This window comes from Euleptes europaea, chromosome 21, assembly GCF_029931775.1.
Source record: "Euleptes europaea isolate rEulEur1 chromosome 21, rEulEur1.hap1, whole genome shotgun sequence".
Taxonomy (NCBI): domain Eukaryota; kingdom Metazoa; phylum Chordata; class Lepidosauria; order Squamata; family Sphaerodactylidae; genus Euleptes; species Euleptes europaea.
Genome location: NC_079332.1, coordinates 11,061,309 through 11,082,700, shown reverse-complemented (window position 1 = coordinate 11,082,700; position 21,392 = coordinate 11,061,309). Strand labels below are relative to the sequence as shown.

Below are 21,392 nucleotides of genomic sequence, written 5' to 3'. Positions count from 1 at the left end.
CACCCACCCCGCAGAATTTTCTCTCTGGCTGCCAGAAGGGTGCCCTTCTCGGGCATGGAAATGTTTACAGCCGTCCCTTACTTATAGAAGCTAAAAAAAGTACTACTAGACAGCCTTATTTTTTGAATTGCTGCAGGCTTCCTGGGCCCAGAGCACAGTTGACAGCGGCAGCAACGGTCACCGTAGCAACCACAGTCACAGCCAGGGAAGGGAACTCGAGAGCACCCATTTTGTTTTTAAAGGGTCCGTCCCCCTATTACCTGCCTCTCCATAAAATTAGATTAATTCTTCTTGATTAGCAGTGAAAGGCTCAAGTCCTAACACCCTCCTCCCGCCCCATATAGCTTCACACAGAGGGAGGGAAATGTGAACATTTAGATTTGTTTTTACACCACTGCAGACCTGTCTTAAAAGTGCTAAGGAAATCAGTATAGCTTGTTAGCATCCCATTAAGCTCCGAGGGAGCAAGGTTCAAAATCCTACTCAGCTGTGGAAGATCACTAGGGACCTCTTTCTCTCAGTCTAACCTATAGGGTTGCCAACCTCCAGGTAATCCTAAAAACACACAGAAAATCACTAACATGAAATTAGCTCTATAATGGGAATCAAAAATGCAAGAGTACCATATGTTCAATGTCAATTTTCCGAAAATGGTGTTTCACTGTAATATTACAATCATATATATTAGCAAAGGTAAGTATGCATTCAACCAAAGGTTCTAATACTAATATTATTATACAAATTTTGTCTTTTTACAGGAACAACATTCCTTGTATTCAACGCATGTCAGGTTGAAGAGGAAGACTGCCGTTTATGTCCTTATGCCTTCATCAGTTCCTCTTCAATTACATATATTCATTCTTAGACTATCATCTATGGCCTGCAGCCTTTAGGTTGGTACAGTCTCCTATAAGATAGGTACTAGTCCTACTGCCTCAACACGCTAGTTTCATGTGATATACAGCATAATGGTAATAGCTGGAGATCTCCCGCTATTACAACTGATCTCCCACCGACAGAGATCAGATCACCTGGAGAAAATGGCAGCTTTGGTGATTGGACTCTATGACATCGAAGTCCCTCCCCTCCCCAAACCCCGCCCTCCTCAGGCTCTGCCACAAAAACCTCCTGCCGGTGGCAAACAGGGACCTGGCAAACCTACTAACCTATCTCACAGGTTTGTTGTTGTTGTGAGGATAAATAGAGACAAGGGGAGAACAATCAGGTAAATTGCTTTGGGTCGCCGTGAGGAGGAAAACCCGGATATAACTATCTACATAAATAAAACTATCACCTGTTTCAGCTATTGCAAATGGTGTGGATTGACTTAGCAATGCCTCGGATTCCTTAGATCAGCAAACTAGAGAAACTGCATTGTCCCAGATTACTACCATGGTATCTGTACTTCTATTCATTATATTTGAATTTGACACAGTAACATCCTTCTGCCATTTCATAGCCCTTTAACGGTGCTGTGTAAATTCTTCACATATAAATGCTTTGCCAGCCACAACCCCCTCCTTGCGTCTGACAAAGTAGACTCTAGCCTACCAAAAAAAAACAAAAAACCTGTTTTGCCTTGATGGTGCCAGGAGACTCCCATTTATTTTGGCGACAACAGACCAACACAGCTTTCTCTCTGAGTGACTGGTGAATTACAACTAATAATGAAGCTCAAGACTATGCATTCTCCGGGACTTAATAGAGATCTGGGATTCCTGTCTCATTACAATGCTGATTTCTCCACGCCTACCACCCCTCTGCATATCACACCTAATCCAATCACGCCTGCTAAGGTCATTTACTTGCTTTTGACATTTACATTGCCGTTGTGTGTCAAATTAATTCTTTGCAACTTTAAAATAGATGGACTTACATTCTAGCGGTATCTGAAGAAGTGAACTGTGGCTCATGAAAGCTCATACCTTGCCACAAATTGTGTTAGTCTTTAAGGTGCTACTGGACTCTTACACTTTTCTCTCTAGAAATCACTGATCTTGCACACTTGAATTTTGCACAGAAACACCACATACACAGTATCTCTTTTATTGCTCATCCTTTTAACCCTACAATGTTTCCATCTGTAAACCTGCATTTCACATTTCTATTATGTACGCTGAGCTCCCTTCAGTACAGCCGATGAAACAGGTCCACCCATGCATGTGATGCAATAAATCTGTTAGCCGTCAAAGCGCCACAAGACTCCTCACTGATCCTTGTGAGCCAAGGCAAGTTGCAGCTGAGGGAAAGGAGCTCGGCAGCACTCTGCGTATGTTCAGAGGCACTGACCTTTGCTTTGAAGTGCTTATAGCACAGAACAAGCAGGATAATGCATTCTATGCAGAGAAACCATTTAATGAGAACTCAAAGAACTTCCATGTAAACTTTTTTATTTATAGTTTTTTTATAAAATTAAAAAAGCACACACATGCACACAACACTATCCATGCGAGAAGGATGAATTTACACGTCATTTCCAGTACAGATGATTCGATAGGAGAAAATAACTTACATCTTGTTATGTACCGCATCGGACCTGCTCCGGTCTCGGTGACAAATGGACCCATCCTTAACAGTTTGGTCATGCTCAGCTGGCTGTCAGATTTCGAGAGGACGACAAAGCTTTCAGAAGGGGAGTGTGCCTACATCCCCCTACCCCAGAATTTTGGGACAAGAGTCTGGAGCACAGAAGAGCTATTCTTCCAGCTGAGAAGACCGGGGGCAGAACATTAATCAGTCACACATACCTCTGCATGCCCATTTGAGGATCCGGCTGCCTTTATAATAAAGCTGATTTAAAAAAAATAGCTGACAAAATGGCTTGGGGAAATGTTCCTGATCAACTGGAATTTTAGAAGTCACAGTGAAATAATTTTTTTAAAGTGCGTATAAGGGCTTGCTATTCTTGAGAAACCAGATCTAGGTTGGCTATGTGCCTTATGGTTGGCCTTCCATGCGGACAGTTCCAAGGATGCTCAATCTCACCCATGTGGGTGACCAGTTTCTTCATCTCCTTTACATTCAGTGCTGTTCCAATCATGACCTAGGGAAGGGGCGGAATTGTAACAAAAAAACACAAAACTTAATGATTTTATCAACTTCTTCCATTTTGCTGGTTTGTGCGCATTGTACCTTTGTATCCTGACTCTTCTTTACAAAGCCCCTCCCACCTTCTGACTGGGATATAAGGACTCAGCGATCGCCATTCCTACTTGTATCTGATGAAGAGAGCTTTGATTCTCGAAACCTTATACCCTGAAAATCTTGTCGGTCTCTAAGATATTACTGGACTCGAATCTACTTTAATCTTTAAAGTTACCTCTACTTGACCTGCTGGAGAACATAAGAACATAAGAAAAGCCCTGCTGGATCAGACCTAGGTCCACCAAGTCCAGCAGTCTGTTCACCCAGTGGCCAACTAGGTGCCTCTAGGCAGCCCACAAACAAGACGACTGCAGCAGCAGCGTCCGATGCTGCCAGTCTGAGTTGACAATACGAATTTTGACAGACCAGTGGTCTGATTCATTATAAGGCAGATTCATATGTTCAAATGACTGTGAGTTATTTAAACATCCTACAAATACAAGATAGAGGCACATGACACCGTACAGTCTATTCATGCACTGATATTACTGTGATACTTACCGACTTTCTACACGCTCGAGAAGCAAACATCTGCCTCACTCGGGAAGGCCTACACATCACACCGGGGCAATCGCTCAACATGAAGATCAGCTCCTCTATATCTTGTGGGCCAAAAGTCCAGTTTTTGCTTGTTGGTAACGAAACGAGCTTTACTCTTTGGCTTACAGGTGCTGGAAGATTTTGAAAGGATTGTTTTAATAGCGGATTTATCAAATAAGGACATGCTTGAATATGGAAACTTATGAAACATTAGATGTTTATATGTTAATGCAGGACAGTTCAAACTCATTGCTAAAATCTGAACGTTCAGGATATGATTAACTTATAAATTTAGGATTTGCACAAGCATTTGTCTTTGGACACTTACTTGGAATATTGTGTGTGTGTAAAGTGCCTTCAAGTTGCAGCCGGTCTCTTCACGGCAAGAGACTAACAGAGGTGGTTTGCCACCTCTGCACAGCAACCCTGGTATTCCTTGGTGGTCTCCCATCCAAATACTAACCAGGGATGACCCTGCTTAGCTTCTGAGATCTGACGAGATCAGGCTAGCCTGGGCCATCCAGGTCAGGGCACTTGGAATATTAGCTGCCTTTTATACCATTTATTTGATTTTTTCCATTGCCACTCACCCAAACGGTCTCATGGCAACTTACAACATTAAAACAGTATAAATGAGTTTAAAATAACATAAAAGCAGACAACAAATATACAATATTAACATTAAAATGTTAAAACTATTAAAATATGTGGCTAGCACCATATCACTAACAAAACAACCCAAACGTGTGGATTACAGTCCAAAGCCCAGCCTAAAGGATTCGCCCTTGCATGCCCTGTGGAAACTAAACAAGTTTGGCAGGGCACGGGTGTCATCAGAGAGTGCATTCCACAGGGCAGGGGCCACAACTGAGAAGGCCTTTCTCCTGATGACAGCTAACCAAGCCACCGTGGGGCTGGGCACTTGCAAGAGGCCCCTAGAGGATGATTGACAAGAGTGTGGGGGGTTGTATAAAGCAGTATGGTGCTTATAACCACTGCTTCAGTAATTCGGGGGGGAACAGAACTGACATATCTGGAAACCAAGTCCTATGAGGAAAGGTTGAAGGAGCTGGGGATGTTTAGCTTGAAGAGGAGAAGACTGAGAGGGGATATGAGAACCATCTTCAAGTAATTGAAGGGCTGTCATAGAGAGGAGGGTGCCGAGTTGTTTTCTGTTGCCCCAGAAGGTCGGACCAGAACCAATGGGTTGAAATTAAATCAAAAGAGTTTCCATCTAGACATTAGGAAGCATTTTCTAACAAAGCGGTTCCTCAGTGGAACAGGCTTCCTCAGGAGGTGGTGAGCGCTCCTTCCCTGGAGGTTTTTAAGCAGAGGCTAGATGGCCATCTGTCAGCAATGCTGATTCTATGACTGTGGGCAGATCGTGAGAGGGAGGGCACCTTGGCCATCTTCTGGGCATGGAGTAGGGGTCACTGGGGGTCTGGGGGGGAGGTGGTTGTGAATTTCCTGCCTTGTGCAGGGGGTTGGACTAGATGACCCTGGTGGTCCCAACTCTATGATTCTAAACAGCAGCTGTTGAATCTGTGAACATCGGTCTGAACCACATAAAATTTTAATTGTTAGAAATGAAAAGGTATCAAAGCCACTTAAACAGAAAAACATTTTGTTGTTTTGTTTCAGGTGGAAATATGAATTTGGTCAACAGGATCTGAGGGGATTGACACAGTTACTAAAACGTTATACTGCCTTGGATTACAATGAAGGAGAAATCTAAATAGAAGCTGATACTAAAAATTAAATCGATGCCGACACCTAAATAAAATCTCTAAGCACCGTATACGGCATATAAAAGTTTGCCTCCTGTCCAACTTTAAAACAACTGGGCGGAGACATACCTCCTTCATCAATGACAAAATCAAATCCATTTTTTCTGAAAATCTCCAGGTTTTCCACCAACACACTTTCATTGAAAGCAGTTAAATTCAGGTTCTGAGGTCTGAAAAAGTAAGAAAGGGGGGGGGGAATGCATATACGGCCAAAATTTCATTGAGCGACAAAGGAAAGGTCGGCTTAAATGGGCTTGACCAAGTCCACATCCTTTCTTTAGGCATATCTTGACACGAGCTCACCCACCCCAGAAGGATTAACCAGCAATCTGTAACACACTTCAGGGTGAAATATTTCCTAACAAGTTCCTCATTATCAACATACACCCTTCATTTATCAACATACAGGAGAGCCAGTGTGGTGTAGTGGTTAAGAGCAGTGGTTTGGAGCAGTGGACTCTGATCTGGAGAACCGGATTTGATTCCCAACTCCTCCACATGAGCGGCGGAGGCTAATCTGGTGAACTGGATTTGTTTCCCCACTCCTCCACATGAAGCCAGCTGGGTGACCTTGGACAAGTCACACCTCTCTCAGCCCCACCAACCACACAGGGTGTCTGTTGTGGGGAGGGGAAGGGAAGGTAACTGTAAGCTGATTTGATTCTTCCTTAAGTGGTAGAGAAAGTCGGCATATAAAAACCAACTCTTCTTCTTCTTGTGACCATCCTCGGTTGGATCCAGACTACATTGGTAATTCCCACCAATTCTCTCTTCTTGCAGCAGACTCCCTTTTCTCCAGGGGAGGGGGTTATCTGTTCCCGGGGGTCCCCTAAATGTATTGGTCTCTTGCTTACCTCACACTCTTCATCCGCCTAGTATCTACTTACGCAATTAGTTTCTGCCCTTGTAGAACGGTATGCTGCTGCAACATCTCAAAGTTGTACTTCTCGTCTGAAGCATGCTGGTCAATGATGAAGAGGTCAGAGTTCAATTTAGCTATTATAAATCCTAAATTGAACTGGCCGACGATGTCCATTTTCTCAAACATCTCTTTACTGTGTACAAATTTTTAAGAAATGAGCAGGTTAGAGTTTTGCGTGCTGGGGCAAGATTTCATCTTCTGCTTAGTAGGAAATATTTCAGAAAATTTGACATTATAAAAAAATCATGATCCTCTGGACAAGGAAGAAGTATTGAAAAGGGAACATATTAAGAAGTATTGAAAAGGGAACATGTTTTTATGTATGCTGTTCAAACAAACTGTAGTACAGCATGGAGTTGTGGTTTAAGTGTCGGACCAGGATCTGGGAAACCCAGGTTCCACTAATATGTTTGCAGCCGTGAAACAAGACTGCTGTTCAACAGCCAGTGCGCAATTTCTTTGGAAGTGACAGCAAACGTTTGGCAGGCAGAGAGGACAAACCCCTTTCGATTGCCATTGGCTTAGCTCACAGAGGAGCTGGACATCCTAGAGATACACAGCTGCATGCCAACAGGTATTAGGGAGACAACAGAATTAGAATGTTAGGTCTGTGAGCAACATCTGTTAATTTAAATTCCAATCTGTTAATTTACACTCCATGGATTCTCTTTCCAACAGTGGACTGCATGCATTCTTAGTAACAATGGTTCAGAATCACCAAGCTATTTTGCTAACAGAAGCACTGAAAAGACCCCGCAAATACCTTATTTCTTTTCTCAATTCATCCTCTGCGGATTTGTTTTCTCCAGGGCTAATTTTTGCCCTGAATTTTCTGTAATTCAGCGCTGCCGCCTTCTCCTGTTGCCGCAGGATTAGCTTCTTCACCCTGTCCGTCAACGAACTCATAGAGAACTCCAGCGTCACGGTTTTCTTTTCAACTTCCAAAGGGACGTCGTACTGTGACAAAACGGCACCGTTCTGAGCATCCGTCCCCTCTAACAAACTTCCTATCGGTGACAGAGATGGAGCGATCTTCTGTCGTTTCGCATCTGGGGAAGAACAGTCGACCTCCTGGGCTAATTTATGCTCTTTGCTTTGGTCCCCGTCACATTTTGACCTCTGTGTTTGTCCTCTAGTTTCAAGATCTTCCCTTGGAATTTCTTCTTTGGAAACATGGGATTCTTCATTAGGGGAACTGACTGCACTTTCACCACTGAAACAGCTACTGAGCTCAAGGGTGCTCAAACCCACATCGGATTCCACAGAGCTGCTGCCGCATCCGGAATCCATCTCTTCTGTGAATTTCTTGACATTTCTCTGGGAAAGCAGGGACTTGCTCGAATTGGTTTCAGAGCCTCCTGTAGATTTCTTCCCAGAGCTGGTCTCCTTATTCGGGGATCCCGAAACTCTGAAAAAAGTCAGTAGCTTTCTCGGCTCGGGGAATCTGTGCTGCTGCTTGTCATTTTCAAAACTCTGAACTCTGGCGTCTGTCTCCTGACGGAGAGAAAAAGACTCTCTAAGCTTGGCTACAGTCATTGCACATTTTGGATTTGGAGACGAGGAACTGCGCGTTTCCAAGCCAGGCACTTCTGTCTCCTCTTGAAGGGCCGGCTTAAAGTTTCCTAAGAAAGAAAGAACAACTTTTAGGTATATTTTTTAAAAAAATTAGCTCGAAAGCATAACCCAAGACTCTGAAAAAGATTCAGATCCTTAATTTGAAAAAAAAAGAGTAGTAAGCTGTGAAAATGTATCTTTACATTTTTATATGTCCTGTCCTTCAAAGAGCTCAGGGCTTTGTGTACACACAGGTCTCCACTGCCCTTATTTTATCCTTACCATACCCCTGCGTGTATTTTATCCTTACCATACCCCTGCGTGTATGTACAGCCAGGGCAGTGTAGTGGTTACGAGCACTGGACTCTAATCTGGAGAACCGGGTTTGATTCCCCACTCCTCTACATGAGTGGTGGACTCTGATCTGAAGAACCAGGTTTGATTCCTCACTCCTCCACATGAAGCCTGCCACATGAAAGCCATTGAATGAGGAAAGGAGCCAAATTGGTATATTTTAATCTTACGACTTTTAAGGGTTTTATATATTTTTTAAGTTGTTGTAATTTTGTCTAGATTGTAAAGGCCTATGGCCATGCACAACAAACATGACTGACTGACCTAGATGATTAAAAAAAACCCCACAGGGCTGACTGAAGTTTAAATATTAATAAGGAGAAACATTTTGTTTCCATTTCTTCTGCCGTTCCTACCTTCGGCATCCGGCAGCTTCTGATTGATGACAAGCTTGTTCACACTGCTACCAAACATCCCCATCAAAGAAGTTTTCAGAACTGCCAACAGAAGTTTCTCTTCCTGAAGCAATATTTGCCTTTTGTCGGGCGTCACGTTGATGTCGATGCTTCCTAAAGCACAGGAAAAGGCAGCTTTATTTTCTTCTTTCGACTAAAAAAAAAAAGCTTTCTAATCCAAAGACATTATTTCCTTACAGACAGTACAATCCTAAACAGAGTTATACCCTTCTAAACCAAATCACTTTGATGGATTTAGGAGGGTGTAATTCTGCTTAGAGAGCCAGTGTGGTGTAGTGGTCAAGGTGTTGGACTAGCACCCGGGAAACCCAGGTTCAAATCCCCAGTTGAGCCATGGAAGCTTGCTGGGTGGGTGACCTTGGGCCAGTTACGCACTCTCAGCCCTGACCCTTGGATGGGAGACCTCCGAGGAATACCAGGGTCATAATACGGAGTAAGGCAATGGCAAACCACCTCCAAAGATGAAAACCCTACAGGGTCGCCATAAGTCAGCTGTGACTTGACGGCACTTTACACACGCACACAATTCTGCTTAGGATATCACTGAGAAAATATCAAGTGAGTTGTGAGGTTACTTTACTCACTGCCACCGCGTCAACTCTGAATGCTGGCCCTGCTTCTTCCTGCACTAAACTGTTCAGAAGTAAAAGCAGCAGAAGAGAAACAAATAAGGATATTTGCAGTAAATTCTGTCTGAAAGACTGCTCTCGCTTGGTACAGAAATCAATTTCTGAATGTTAACATTTTCTCGTCAACATTGTTTGTTTTAAGATTAACATCCTGGAGATGTTAATCACAAGGTCAAGCAAAAAAATAAAGCATGCATTTATTTGGAAGGAAGAACCACTGGAATCTGTACGATTCAGTTAAGGTAGTTAGAGTCGGTGTTGATCCAAAAATTGCTGTTCCACGGCATAGATAACATTATGGACTCCTGCAAGTATTTCCCCAGAGAAACGTTGCTCACTCACCAGACTCTGCACATATATTAAGAACAATAAAGGGATACTGGTGTCTATTATACATGTGGTACACTTCATTCACAACTTTGGAAACCTGCCCAGAGAAGAAAAGAAAAAAGGTAACACAGGCAGATTACTGTGTGTTTGTAACAATCCAGTGTTGGAAAAACAAATTATTTGTCTGCCCTTCCACTTCTAGGGCATTGTAGAAGGCAAGACCAAGGGGATGTTGTTGGGAGGGGACCCTTACATTAGTTAACTTTTAAGAAATAATAACTTCAGTAAGGAAAATCTTACTTTTGTTGGGTCACATGGCCTCTGGTTAATAAAGAAGAACTGTCGGTCTGTCGTACTCCTCCCGACGCCGTGATCACAACGGGAAACGAAGCCTGTTATACTGTTGAAAGTTGATACGTTCACAAGAAACTTCAAGGGAGGAATGCACAAAGACACAGGGCTCAAACTTTACTGCAGCGCCCCTTCCCTGATCAATTAAAGAACTGTCAACGTTCCTTACCTTTTTAAAAAAAAATTACTTTGAAAAATTATTCACAGGTTTTAATCACATAAATATACTAAGCCTGAAACAAGTTAAGCTACAACTTCTAGCAACACGATGTGAATACAGTAAAAACTACATACACATGGATCTCAGTGACAATAGTAAAAACCACTAAGCACTGTTTTGTCACAACCATTCACAATAAAGTTTAACGACAAAGAGAGAAAAACATGGTGCTGCTCGTACTAATTTTTAAATTGTATATAGATGAAGCTTAGTTTGGCTTTGCTTTTGTTTGAATCAACATTTAAATCAGAGGATAGCAAAAAGAAGGGAGCCTCTTTTCCTGAAAGTTAAAGGTACAGGAAAGGTTTTCCATTCCCTTTAAGTACGGTGAAACTTTATCTGCTGCCATAATATCCCGTATTCTATTAATCCATGTTTGAACAGATGGAATGTTTAAAGGCAGGCAGAGAATTATTCTGTTGATCTACTTGCCCTTAAACGATGGATGAATGTTACAAAATGTATCCTCTGTCTTGCTGTATTCTCTAAATGGACCCTGGATGGAAATGCACAAAGGAGATCGGGACAACTTAAACCTTGGATTTTTTTTCATCACTTAACAGTGCAATCCTAAGCAAATTTACACCCTTCTACATTCATAGATTTAGAAGGGTGTAACTCTGCGTAGGACTGCATTGATAAAACATCAGAGAGCTGTTCTGATATTGTTGCCTTAAGACCGCCAACTTACGTATAGAGATTGGCTGGCATATCAGAAGTCAAGCCGTACTCTTCACAGATGGCTTCACTAGCAGGCAGCTGAACAAAAGGAATCAAGCTTTGCAGCTGGGGAGAAAAAACAAAACCATGGTTTGGAGAAAACCCCAAAAAAAGCGTATTACCTTCTGTTTTCTGATTCCTTTACCTGCTCTACTTGGATGGGAGACCACCAAGGAACACCAGGGTTGTCATGCAGAGAGGAAGGCAATGGCAAATCACCTCTGTTCACCTCTTGCCTTGAAAACCCTACAGGGTCGCCATGTCGGCTGCAACTTGATGGTGCTATATACACACACAAATGCAAGAGTGATACCATGCAAAAAATCTGAAACTAAAAGCCTATGCAAAAAAAATCTGCTACTAAAAGCCTATTTCTCTCTAGTCACTGTGTAGAATTAGATCAAACATGTTATGAAGACTTCCCTCTAATAATTAATTTTGCAATCAACAGTACCTGTTTTTGACCAAATATCGCCCCAATGTTTTCCTTTAAGGACGAACTCCCGCCGGTGCCCACCACAAGCTGTTTCTTGCCTTGGCCAACCTGATTCGTGCAGCTGATTCGAACACCCGTCGAAATGATACAATACGCTTGCAACACCTGAACCATTTTTGCATACTCCTAGCAAAAAACAAAAAGACCAGGTATTCCTTTCTAGTAATAAACCTTAAAAAGGGGAAGGTTCTACTTAAGCGTATTAAAAACAACAACACGATTTGTCTTCATTGCCAGTTCCACCCACACGAAGCACCTTTGCCGTTGCTGTTTAGCAGCCAACTTGATCACCCAGAACGCTTCACACACTGAGAACACTATAACCTCGTATCTTTGGGACTGCCTCTCCTTGTATACTCCCCAAAAGACACTGAGATTGTCGGACGAGAACCTTCTTGTGGTCCCTGGCCCTAAGAGCATGCGGCTTTCCTTGACAAGAGGAAAGGGCTTTTTGGCCCTTGCTTCGGCCTGGTGGAATGCTCTGCCTGGTAACATCAGGGCCCTGTGGGACCGGAAAGAGTTACGCAGGGCCTGTAAGACAGAGCTTTTCCACCAGGCCCACAACTGAGGACAGCTGCAGATACCATCTTCACTGGCCTGCCCCCCTTCCCCCCTCTTTGAATATGGGTAAACAATATGCTCGGAACGGGACCCACTTGTATGGCGCTCAAAGTTCATTTAGTAATTTATGCGCCATCTTTACTGTAGGGTCTTGGGATTTTTACTGCTGATTTTATTAGTGATTTTTTCAGTTATTAATTGCATGTGATGTTTTAAATGATGTTACCCGCCCTGAGCCAGCTTGCTGGGGAGGGAGGGCTACAAATCCAAAAATAAAATAAACAATAAATAAATAAATAGAGCTAGTGTTCTACACTGGTGTAAAGGGTGAGCTGTGGACTATGAAGTCTCCAGTCTTGAGCTCATCAGGGAGCCATAGCCATACCTTTTTTATGTTGCGCTGAAATTCCTTATGCCGCACCGGCAGGGGGTAAAACAACTGCTGCACGCTGACGCTCGTCCCCTGCTGTCGAGGGCAAGGGGCCCTCGAGGTGATCTTCCCACCGTGATCGAACACAAGACGCGTCCCGACCTTTGCAGACTTGTGACAAGTCAAAATAGAAACGTCGCTGGGGGGAAATAATGAAATAAGCAGGCGTTATGAGGGAATAAAAGCAAACTTTTTTTTCCTCCCGTTTCCCCATGAAGCCAATACGCAGGACTATTCGCACTCACCAGGCTAAAAACGTATGCAAACATTTAAGATTCCTCTGCATGAAGCAGATGCGGGGGAGGGGGGGAGCATCTAGAGGTACATTAGTTACACAAATATCCAAAGGGGAGGTCAGAGGTAACTGTTCTGTACTGTCAAGTTTAGCTTAGCGTTATGTGTTTTCTGTTCTTTTTCCTTAGATCTGTACATAAGAACACAAGAAAAGCCCTGCTGGAGGTAGTTTTGATTTCCTGCATTGTGCAGGGGGTTGGACTAGATGACCCTGGTGGTCCCTTCCAACTCTTTGATTCTATGATTCTATAAACCTTACAAGGCGCTTCACAAACATAAGAAAGGCCCAGCTGGATCAGACCAAGGTCCATCAAGTCCAGCAGTCTGTTCACACCGAGGGCAACCAGGTGCCTCTAGGAAGCCCACAAGCAAGTCAAATGCAGCAGCATTAACCTGCCTGTGTTCCACAGCACCTAGTTTCATAGGCATGCTTCTCAGATACTGGAAAGAATAGGTATGCATCATGACCAGCATCAGTTTTAACTAGTAGCCATGAATACCCCTCTCCTCCATAAACATGTCCACACTCCATAAACATGTCTTCTGCAACTCATGGAGAGACAAATAATACAATCTTGGGGTGGGCAAGACTATTATTTGGTGGGGAAAGCTTCCTTCCGTTGCTGCATCAATCCAGTGCAGCCCCTCCGAACACATAGACACCTCTTAAATCATTTCATTTCCATGTCTTTCAAAACCTTCCACTAACCGTCTTATGAGACACACCTTTCCAGGCATCTTTTATGAGCTGCAGTCTCACAACAGATGCCATGCCGTCAATTATCACTTTCCATAAAAATCCTTTCTTCCTACATACTTTTAGCTTTCCTTTTTCCACCACACTTCAAGCCTTCCAAGCTGGCAGCCATCACCACCTCCTGGGGCAGGGAGTTCCACAGTTTAACTCTGCGTTAACCAGTAGGCTAGACAGGTTAATCTACAGCAATAAAGTCTTTTCCTGTTTAAGAGAGCAAACTGTGACTCAACTCCTACTAGTGGGCCTTAGATCACTCGCTCACACTTAAGACATACTAAACATGCACAACAAAGAGGAACACACGAAACATGCACATACGAAACATGCATGTAAGCACACATAGACCCCAGGATGGGTTTATGACATGGTGTCGTGGCTGGAGTGTCCGACTAGGACATGGGAGACCTGGGTTCGAATGTCTGCTCGACAATGGAAGTTTGCTGGGTGAGCTTGGGCCACTTGCGCACTCTTAACCTAACCTACCTCACAGGGTTGCTGTGAGGATATAAAAGCAAGAGGAGAATATTGTGACTTGCTTTGAGTCCTCGTTTCGCAGAAAGGTGGTGTATGAATGAAGAAAATTAAAAAAAAAATCCACATTCTGTCCACAGAATGGCCATCCCCAAATAAGAACTGTTTCATACAAAGCACAAGGAAGGGACTTGTTGCCAAGACATAAACCAAAATAACACTTACCTTAATGCACACAGAGAGCTGAGAGCTTCACCTCGAAAACCAAATGTTTCAACATGTATAAGATCAGAGAAGTCTTGTATCTTGGAAGTATAATGCTTTAGAGCTAGAAAATAATATTTAGAGTCGGAAAATGAAATAAGACCATTCCAAATTACTATACGATATTTTATACATTTTATTTTATACTTGGAAGAAGAAGAAATTGGTAACAATTCACCAATTTATCATTGCTTTATTTGTTTCTCTTTGAAATCTGCTTTAAGATTATCTAGGATTTAGGATGCTATATTATATATGCATTTCCTAGCAGGTAAGTCAGCATTCTGAAGTTACTGAATATTCAGCATGTCTGCCGCCTTCCAGCTAAGCACAGCTCACTCACCACAACAGCCCAACCCAGCCATACAATCCAAAAAAGTTGAAAGTTCTTGAGAGAAATTTTATTTACATAGATTTCTATAATGTCTAAAAACAGCATCTGAGGCAGCTTGCAAGTACTGGAAACAAACAGTGCAAAGATGATGAAAAGGAGGCAGCGACAAGCCAAAGGCAAATCAGTAAAGGATCATAAACATCGTACAAAGTACAGACTATGCCCTTCAGTCTCCAACAGATTTGCACGCATAAAGCAAGTTCAACATACTCAAGCCTGCAAAGTTTTCTTCTCCCACGCCGCAGCCATTATCAGAAACTTCAATAAGTTCTGTCCCGTATTCTTTAAGCTTCACTTCTACAAATTATAGAAAAATGTTAATAAATCAAAGAGCTTTCATGTAAAAGAAAACGACAAAGGGCAGTATTTTTGTAAATAGCTTAGATCTCACAATAGCCCACTGTACTTTGTTCATTTATTTATTTGATTTTTAGGCTGCCCTTTCCCAACCAGGTCAGGCTCAGAGTGGCTCATAACCATTTAAAACAATTTAAAACCGATCCACAATTTAGAATTAAACTATACACATAGTAAAATCCAGGCACCTTCAGACCATAGCAGCAACAATATGGTAATAATGATAATAATAACAGTAACAGTAATAACAATACCGGGAATCATCATAGAGGGAAAACGGAATAAACATAATCCAATAAACGATAGAGAAACAAAAATTCAATAATAAAGGAAGGGGGGGAGAAGGGACGGGGAGAGGAGGAAGAAGAAGAGTTGGTTTTTATATGCCAACTTTCTCTACCACTTAAAGAAGAATCAAACCGGCTTACAATCTCCTCCCAGATACCCAGTGAGGTAGGTTGGGCTGTGAGAGTGTGACTAGCCCAAGGTCACCCAGCTGGCTTCATGTAGAGCAGTGGGGAAACGAACCTGGTTCACCAGATTAGCCTCCACCACTCAGGTAGAGGAGTGGGGAATCAAACCCGGTTCTCCAGATCAGAGTCCACCGCTCCAAACCACCCCTCTTAACCACTACACCACGCTGGCGTAGGAAAAAGGAAACGCCAGCCAGATGGAGACCACACTGTCCTTAACCATATGTCTGGCAAAACAGCTCAGTTTTGCAGGCCCTGCAGAACTTCTACAGGTCTCGGTTCAGGTTTACACATATGCTTAACTTTCAAAGTGTATGCTGGCTTATTCTTGGTCAAGAGTGTTTTCGATTGCTTCTGTCCTGCTTTTTATTTGGGAAGCCAGCCATTCTGAAGCCCTCCCTCTTCCTTCCGTGAAAAACCCAACAAAGAAAAGCTAGGTAAAAATGCCAACAGGGCTGCTCAGGTGCAGTCAGAAAACAACAGAGCGAGCTTACCAACGCTGGTAGCACCAGCATCTAGGCTGTTTTCCACCAGCTCTTTCACCGCAGTACTCAAATTCAGCACCACCTGCCCTGAACAGATCCGGTGGACCGATTTATGGTCTATTGGCTTGATCGCTTTAGCAGACTGAGCACTTTAAATGAAAACACACAGACAAAGAGTTAGCTCTCCAATACACCCCTCTTTCGGTGATTGTGTACCAACTTAGCTGAGACAATGAGCAGGATGCTATCATTCCATCCACTTTTGACGCATTCCTCTAGCGCAGAGGTTTCCAAACTGTGCTCCGTGGAGCACTTGGTGCTCCGCGAAACATCTCCTAGTGCTCCGTGAAGAGATTGGAAAGAAAAATACTACTATTCGCTTTAGTATATAGGTGCTAGGTGAAAATTAGTGCTCCGTGACTCAAAATGTTTGGGAACCTCTGCTCTAGTATAAGAAACCTTCCACTGGCAGAAGAGTCCCTTGCAGCAACATAAGTCCAATTGAACATAGCGGGTCTTCCTTCTGGGTGGACATGCTTTATTTATTTATTTACTTCATTTACACGGATATACTAAAACAAACAATAAGACTGCCCATTGTCTGGGCCTGGAAGAACAGCCCCCAGCATGGAACGACAGTCTCCGGGGGTAGCATAAGTGTCCTGCAACTGGAACGACAGCCCCCAGAGTAGAATGACGGTCCTTCAAACCAGATAAACTGCTCTGGGCCTGGAATGATGGCCCCTGAGACTGGAATCAGTGGTCTTGGACTGGAAAGACCACAGAGTGGAATGGTGGTGTTTGGGAGAAGCACAAGTGTTCTGAAACTGGAATGACAGCCCACAGAGTGGAATGACAGTCATTGGAACCGGTTACATGCTTTGAGCCTGGAATGATGGCCCCCTGGACTGGAATCAGTGGTCTTGGACTGGAATGGCAGCCCCCAGGGAGTAGGGAATTGTTCTGGGACTGGAAAGACCCTAGAGTGGGTCTCAGGGAGAAGCACAAGTGTTCTGCAACTGGAATGACATCCCCCAGAGTGGAGTGACAGTCCTTAGAGCCAGATAAGCTGCTCTGGGCCTGGAAGAACCGGCCACAAGGTGGAATGGCGGCCCCTGGGAGTAGCAGAGGTGTTCCAGGACTGGAAACACAGCTCCCGGGATGGAATGACGATCCCTGAAACCAGAAAAACTGCTCTGGGCGTTCCCGCCCCAGAGCAGGTTATTCGGTCTCAGGGGGTGTCATTCTACTCTGAGTCCTGTCATTCCAGTCCCAGAGCGCTGGTTCTGTTCCCAGGGGCCATTAACTTTTGTTATAATCGTCAGAGGCCGCAATATTTTTTTAAAATTTATTATTATTATGTTCCCAGGGGCCATAATTCAAGTTGCAGGGGAGGGAGGGGGAAGTGACCAGTGACCAAAAAAAGGCGGGTATTGTATTCTCACCCTCCTTGCTACTAAAGGCATTTTTAAAAATGCAATATACAAAATTTTGGCCTTTTCCACCCAACCTCTTACCACACAGACGTACAAAAAAGCTTTATTCGGGGGGGGGGGAGAGGTAAAGCAAGAGTCTCTCACCCAGAAGTCTCTCCCGCCTCCATGAAGCCCCCCGCTGACAGACTTCCCCCCACCTCTGAGGGAGTGCGCGCACTGCCTTGTGGGTAAGCGCATCTTTCCCGTCGCCGCCAAAAAGGACATCTTTTCGAACCCCTCACCCTCTCATTGGCCAACGGTCTCCTCCAATCAGAGGCGAGGGGGTTCATTTATGTATATTTGGTTCTGCCGGCCGGAGAAACCGTCGCGGTTGTCATTGACGGTTCCCCCACCAACACACTCTCTCTCTCTCTCCCTTCGACCAATGGGAGTCCGGGGCCTCAAGCGACGCCCCGCCTCCAAGCCCGGCCGAAACCAATAAGGGCGGGCGACGTCCCGCCAATCGGAACACCAGACCCCGGCGCGGAGGGCGGGCGGGAGAACGCTCCCCGTCCAATGGGGGGCGGCGCGAGCGGCCCCGAGTCAGGTGAAGGCCAGTCCAGTCAGGGACGGGGAAGAGGAGGGGCGGCCCGTTCGCGCCCCTCTCCGCCACGATGCCCATGTATAAGGTGAGGCCCTTTCAAGAGGGGCCCGACTTGGCCGCGCTGGCCGACCACCTCCCCGTTTGCATGTACCAGGTGCGCAACGTGCACCGCCGCACCTCGTCGCCCCAGGTACGAGCTGGGCCGGGGAGCCTTCTGACGGTTGGGGGACGGGGGTGGGGGTGGGGCGAGGCCCCGCCCTTCCTCGCGCAGCCCGGATCGGGAGCGAAGAAAGTGAAAGCGTGGCGGTGCGGGGCCGCCCAACGTTCGCCGGATCTGCGCACGCGCAAGGGAAAGGGACCGCGAGCTCGGCGGGTCGCTCGCGCCCCGTCAAACCCTTTTAGAGGGCAGCCGTGTGGGTCTATAGTGGATCAGCTAGATTTGCGTCATGGCGGGGGGGGGGCTTGATTTTTCATGCGTCACCTGCTTAACTGCTTCTTTTCACCGTCCCCAAAACCTTGTCACCGCCTATGTGACACTTCCCTATGGAATCTTAAGAGTTGGAAGGGGACCACCAGGGTCATCTAGTCCAACCCCCTGCACCATGCAGGAACTATTCACAACTACCTTCCCCCCACCCCCAGTGACCCCTACTCCATGCCCAGAAGATGCCCAAGAGGCCCTCCCTCTCATCATCTGCCTAAGGTTATAGTCTTAGATGTTGGTCTATAGTGGATCGGCTAGATTTGAGTCAGGGGGGCTAAATTTTTTCATGTGTCACCTGCTAATTGCTTCTTTGTACTGTCCCCAGAACCTTGTCACCACATATATGACACTTCCCTATAGAATCTTAAGAGTTGGAAGGGGACCTCCAAGGTCATCTAGTCCAACCCCCTGCACCATGCAGGAAATTCACAACTACCTTCCCCCCACCCCACCCCCAGTGACCCCTACTCCATGCCCAGGAGATGGCCAAGATGCCCTCCCTCTCATCATGCGCCTAAGGTTATAGCCTTAGATGTTGGTCTATAGTGGATCAGCTAGATTTGAGTCAGGGGGGCTAAATTTTTTCATGTGTCACCCGCTAATTGCTTCTTTGCACTGTCCCCAGAACCTCGTCACCACATATATGACACTTCCCTATAGAATCTTAAGAGTTGGAAGGGACCACCAGGGTCATCTAGTCCAACCTCCTGCACAATGCAGGAAATTCATAACTGGCCCCCCACACCCACAGTGACCCCTACTCCATGCCCAGATGTCCAAGATGTCCTCCCTCTCATCATCTGCCCAAGGTCATAGAATCAGCATTGCTGACAGGTGGCCATCTAGCCTCTGCTTGTATATGTAGTCTAACTAGGGTTGCCAGCTTCGGATTGGGAAATACCTGGAGATTTGGGGGGGCGGAGCCTGAGGAGGGCAGGGTTTGGGGAGGGACTTCAATGTAATGGCAGCCCCTGGGAGTAGACGTGTTCTGGGGCTGGAATGACATCCCCCAGAGTAGAATGAGAGTCCTTAGAACCAGATAAACTGTTCTGGGCCTGGAAGAACCACCCAAGTTGGGTTGTCAGGTCCGTCTTCGCCACCAGTGGGAGGTTTTGGGGGCAGGGTTTGGGGAGGGACCTCAATGCCATAGAGTCCAATTGCCAAAGTGGCCATTTTCTCCAGGGGAACTGCTCTCTATCGGCTGGAGATCAGTTGTAATAGTGGGAGATCTCCAGCCACCACCTGGAGGCTGGCAACCCTAATTCTAACCTGAACAAGGAAACGCCTGAGTGAATTGTACCTTCCATTTTAGGATGAGGTCGATCCGTCACTGCAGGCCCTTGAGTCCCGCCAAGAGGAGATCTTGAAACGTTTGTATGAATTGAAAGCAGCTGTGGACGGGCTCTCGAAGATGATTCAGACCCCGGATGCTGACTTTGACGCGACAAACATCATCCAGGCAGAGGAACATGCTCCGTTAAGTGCCAACGCGGCTGCCCTGGATAGCTTACTTGGAAAGGCAAGTCCTGATGAACCTTGTGTTGAAAGCATGATTTCTGACTAATTAGTGGTCTTCTAACGTAGAGTTTTCTGGGATCAGGCTGTCGGCAATCTTGCCACAGTTTGACGCAAGTGTGGTCATGTTTTTGATGTATGGAAAGTCCTAAAAGGATGACGGTGGCTTCAACAAGCTTGCCAATTTTCTGATGCTTTTGATGCAGGACTATGGTGCGCTGAAGGATATTGTGATCAACGCAAACCCCTCGCTACCTCCGCTGTCCCTGTTGGTCCTCCACAGCCTGCTGTGTGAGCGCTACAAGATATTGTCTGCTGTCCACACACACTCGTCGGTGAAGCATGTGCCAGAACACCTCCTGAAATGCTTTGGGGAGCAGACGAAGAAGCAATCGCGTCACCAGTATCAGTTGGGCTTTACGCTAATTTGGAAAGATGGTAAGTATAGCGTGTTACTTCCTCATAACTGTTAGAAGAACTAAAATTAGGTGGCACAGAACTTATTGAAAATATTGTCAGTATAGGCATCTGGCTTTTATTGCTGTTTTTTGAGGGGGGGTTACACTTAATTTTTTTAATTTTGTGTTTTTAGTGTTTTCACACATTTAAAGTGTCTTGACTGGGATAGAAACGAAACTATTTTTTATAGAAAACTTGGGCCACTCTTTTTGCTGGTCACCGAGTGAGGAATTGAGTCTTAATTCCGCACCCCTCCGTTCTGAGGTTAGAGAAATTAAGTGTCTATATACATAAACTAAATAAGGCATTAATACATTTATACTTTCCAAGTAATTCCTTGGTTCCATTGTTGTAAACAGTTTTGAGGAAAAAGTAGGCTATAAAACTAGACAGGTTCAAAAGTTACCAAGGAATTACATTCTACAGAGTTGGCGTTTTGAATGGGCTGCAAATGTGTAATGGCACATACCTTAAAGAGATTGCTACCCTTTTCTAAAACTGCAACAATGATTATTTCAGTACTGAAGCCCCAGATGAAATTCAGCGTTCAAACCATGTGTCCCATAGAAGGAGAAGGGAACATCGCCAGATTCTTGTTCTCTTTGCTCGGCCAAAAGCACAATGCTGTGACAGCCACTCTGATTGATAGCTGGGTCGATACATCCATCTTCCAGCTGAAAGAAGGGAGCGGCAAAGAGAGGGCCGCGGTTCTGCGATCCATGAACACAGCCCTCGGCAAGACATCCTGGCTGGTGGGAAGTGAACTTACCGTCGCGGACGTTGTGGCCTGGTGTGCGCTGCGGCAGACAGAAAGCACCAACGCTGTCCCCGCCAACGTGCAGAAATGGCTCAAGTCTTGTGAGAATCTGGCACCTTTCAACTCTGTTCTCAGGCTGCTAAAATAAAGCTATAGTCTCCACAAAGGAAGAGGCTTCAACTGTTTTCTCTTTCAGCTTACGGGTGTGG

General features: G+C 45.0%; 2 protein-coding genes across 2 annotated transcripts; one reads left to right on the top strand and one right to left on the bottom strand.

Moving 5' to 3' along the window:
• Positions 1-2,878: 2,878 nt before the first annotated feature.
• On the bottom strand, positions 2,879-17,566 carry PMS2 (PMS1 homolog 2, mismatch repair system component). The gene is made up of 15 exons (XM_056866202.1): positions 17,530-17,566; positions 15,959-16,098; positions 14,845-14,931; positions 14,202-14,304; positions 12,410-12,593; positions 11,422-11,589; positions 10,939-11,033; positions 9,977-10,076; positions 9,689-9,773; positions 8,658-8,810; positions 7,157-8,015; positions 6,359-6,526; positions 5,541-5,641; positions 3,646-3,815; positions 2,879-3,043 (listed from the first exon to the last, which is right to left on the bottom strand). Exons 1-15 carry the CDS (start codon positions 17,550-17,552, stop codon positions 2,900-2,902), a joined length of 2,580 nt encoding a protein of 859 aa, XP_056722180.1. The 5' UTR covers positions 17,553-17,566; the 3' UTR covers positions 2,879-2,899.
• A 465-nt stretch (positions 17,567-18,031) lies between these two features.
• Positions 18,032-21,331, top strand: AIMP2 (aminoacyl tRNA synthetase complex interacting multifunctional protein 2). The gene is made up of 4 exons (XM_056866316.1): positions 18,032-18,053; positions 19,765-19,971; positions 20,174-20,405; positions 20,946-21,331. Exons 1-4 carry the CDS (start codon positions 18,039-18,041, stop codon positions 21,329-21,331), a joined length of 840 nt encoding a protein of 279 aa, XP_056722294.1. The 5' UTR covers positions 18,032-18,038.
• Positions 21,332-21,392: the final 61 nt, after the last annotated feature.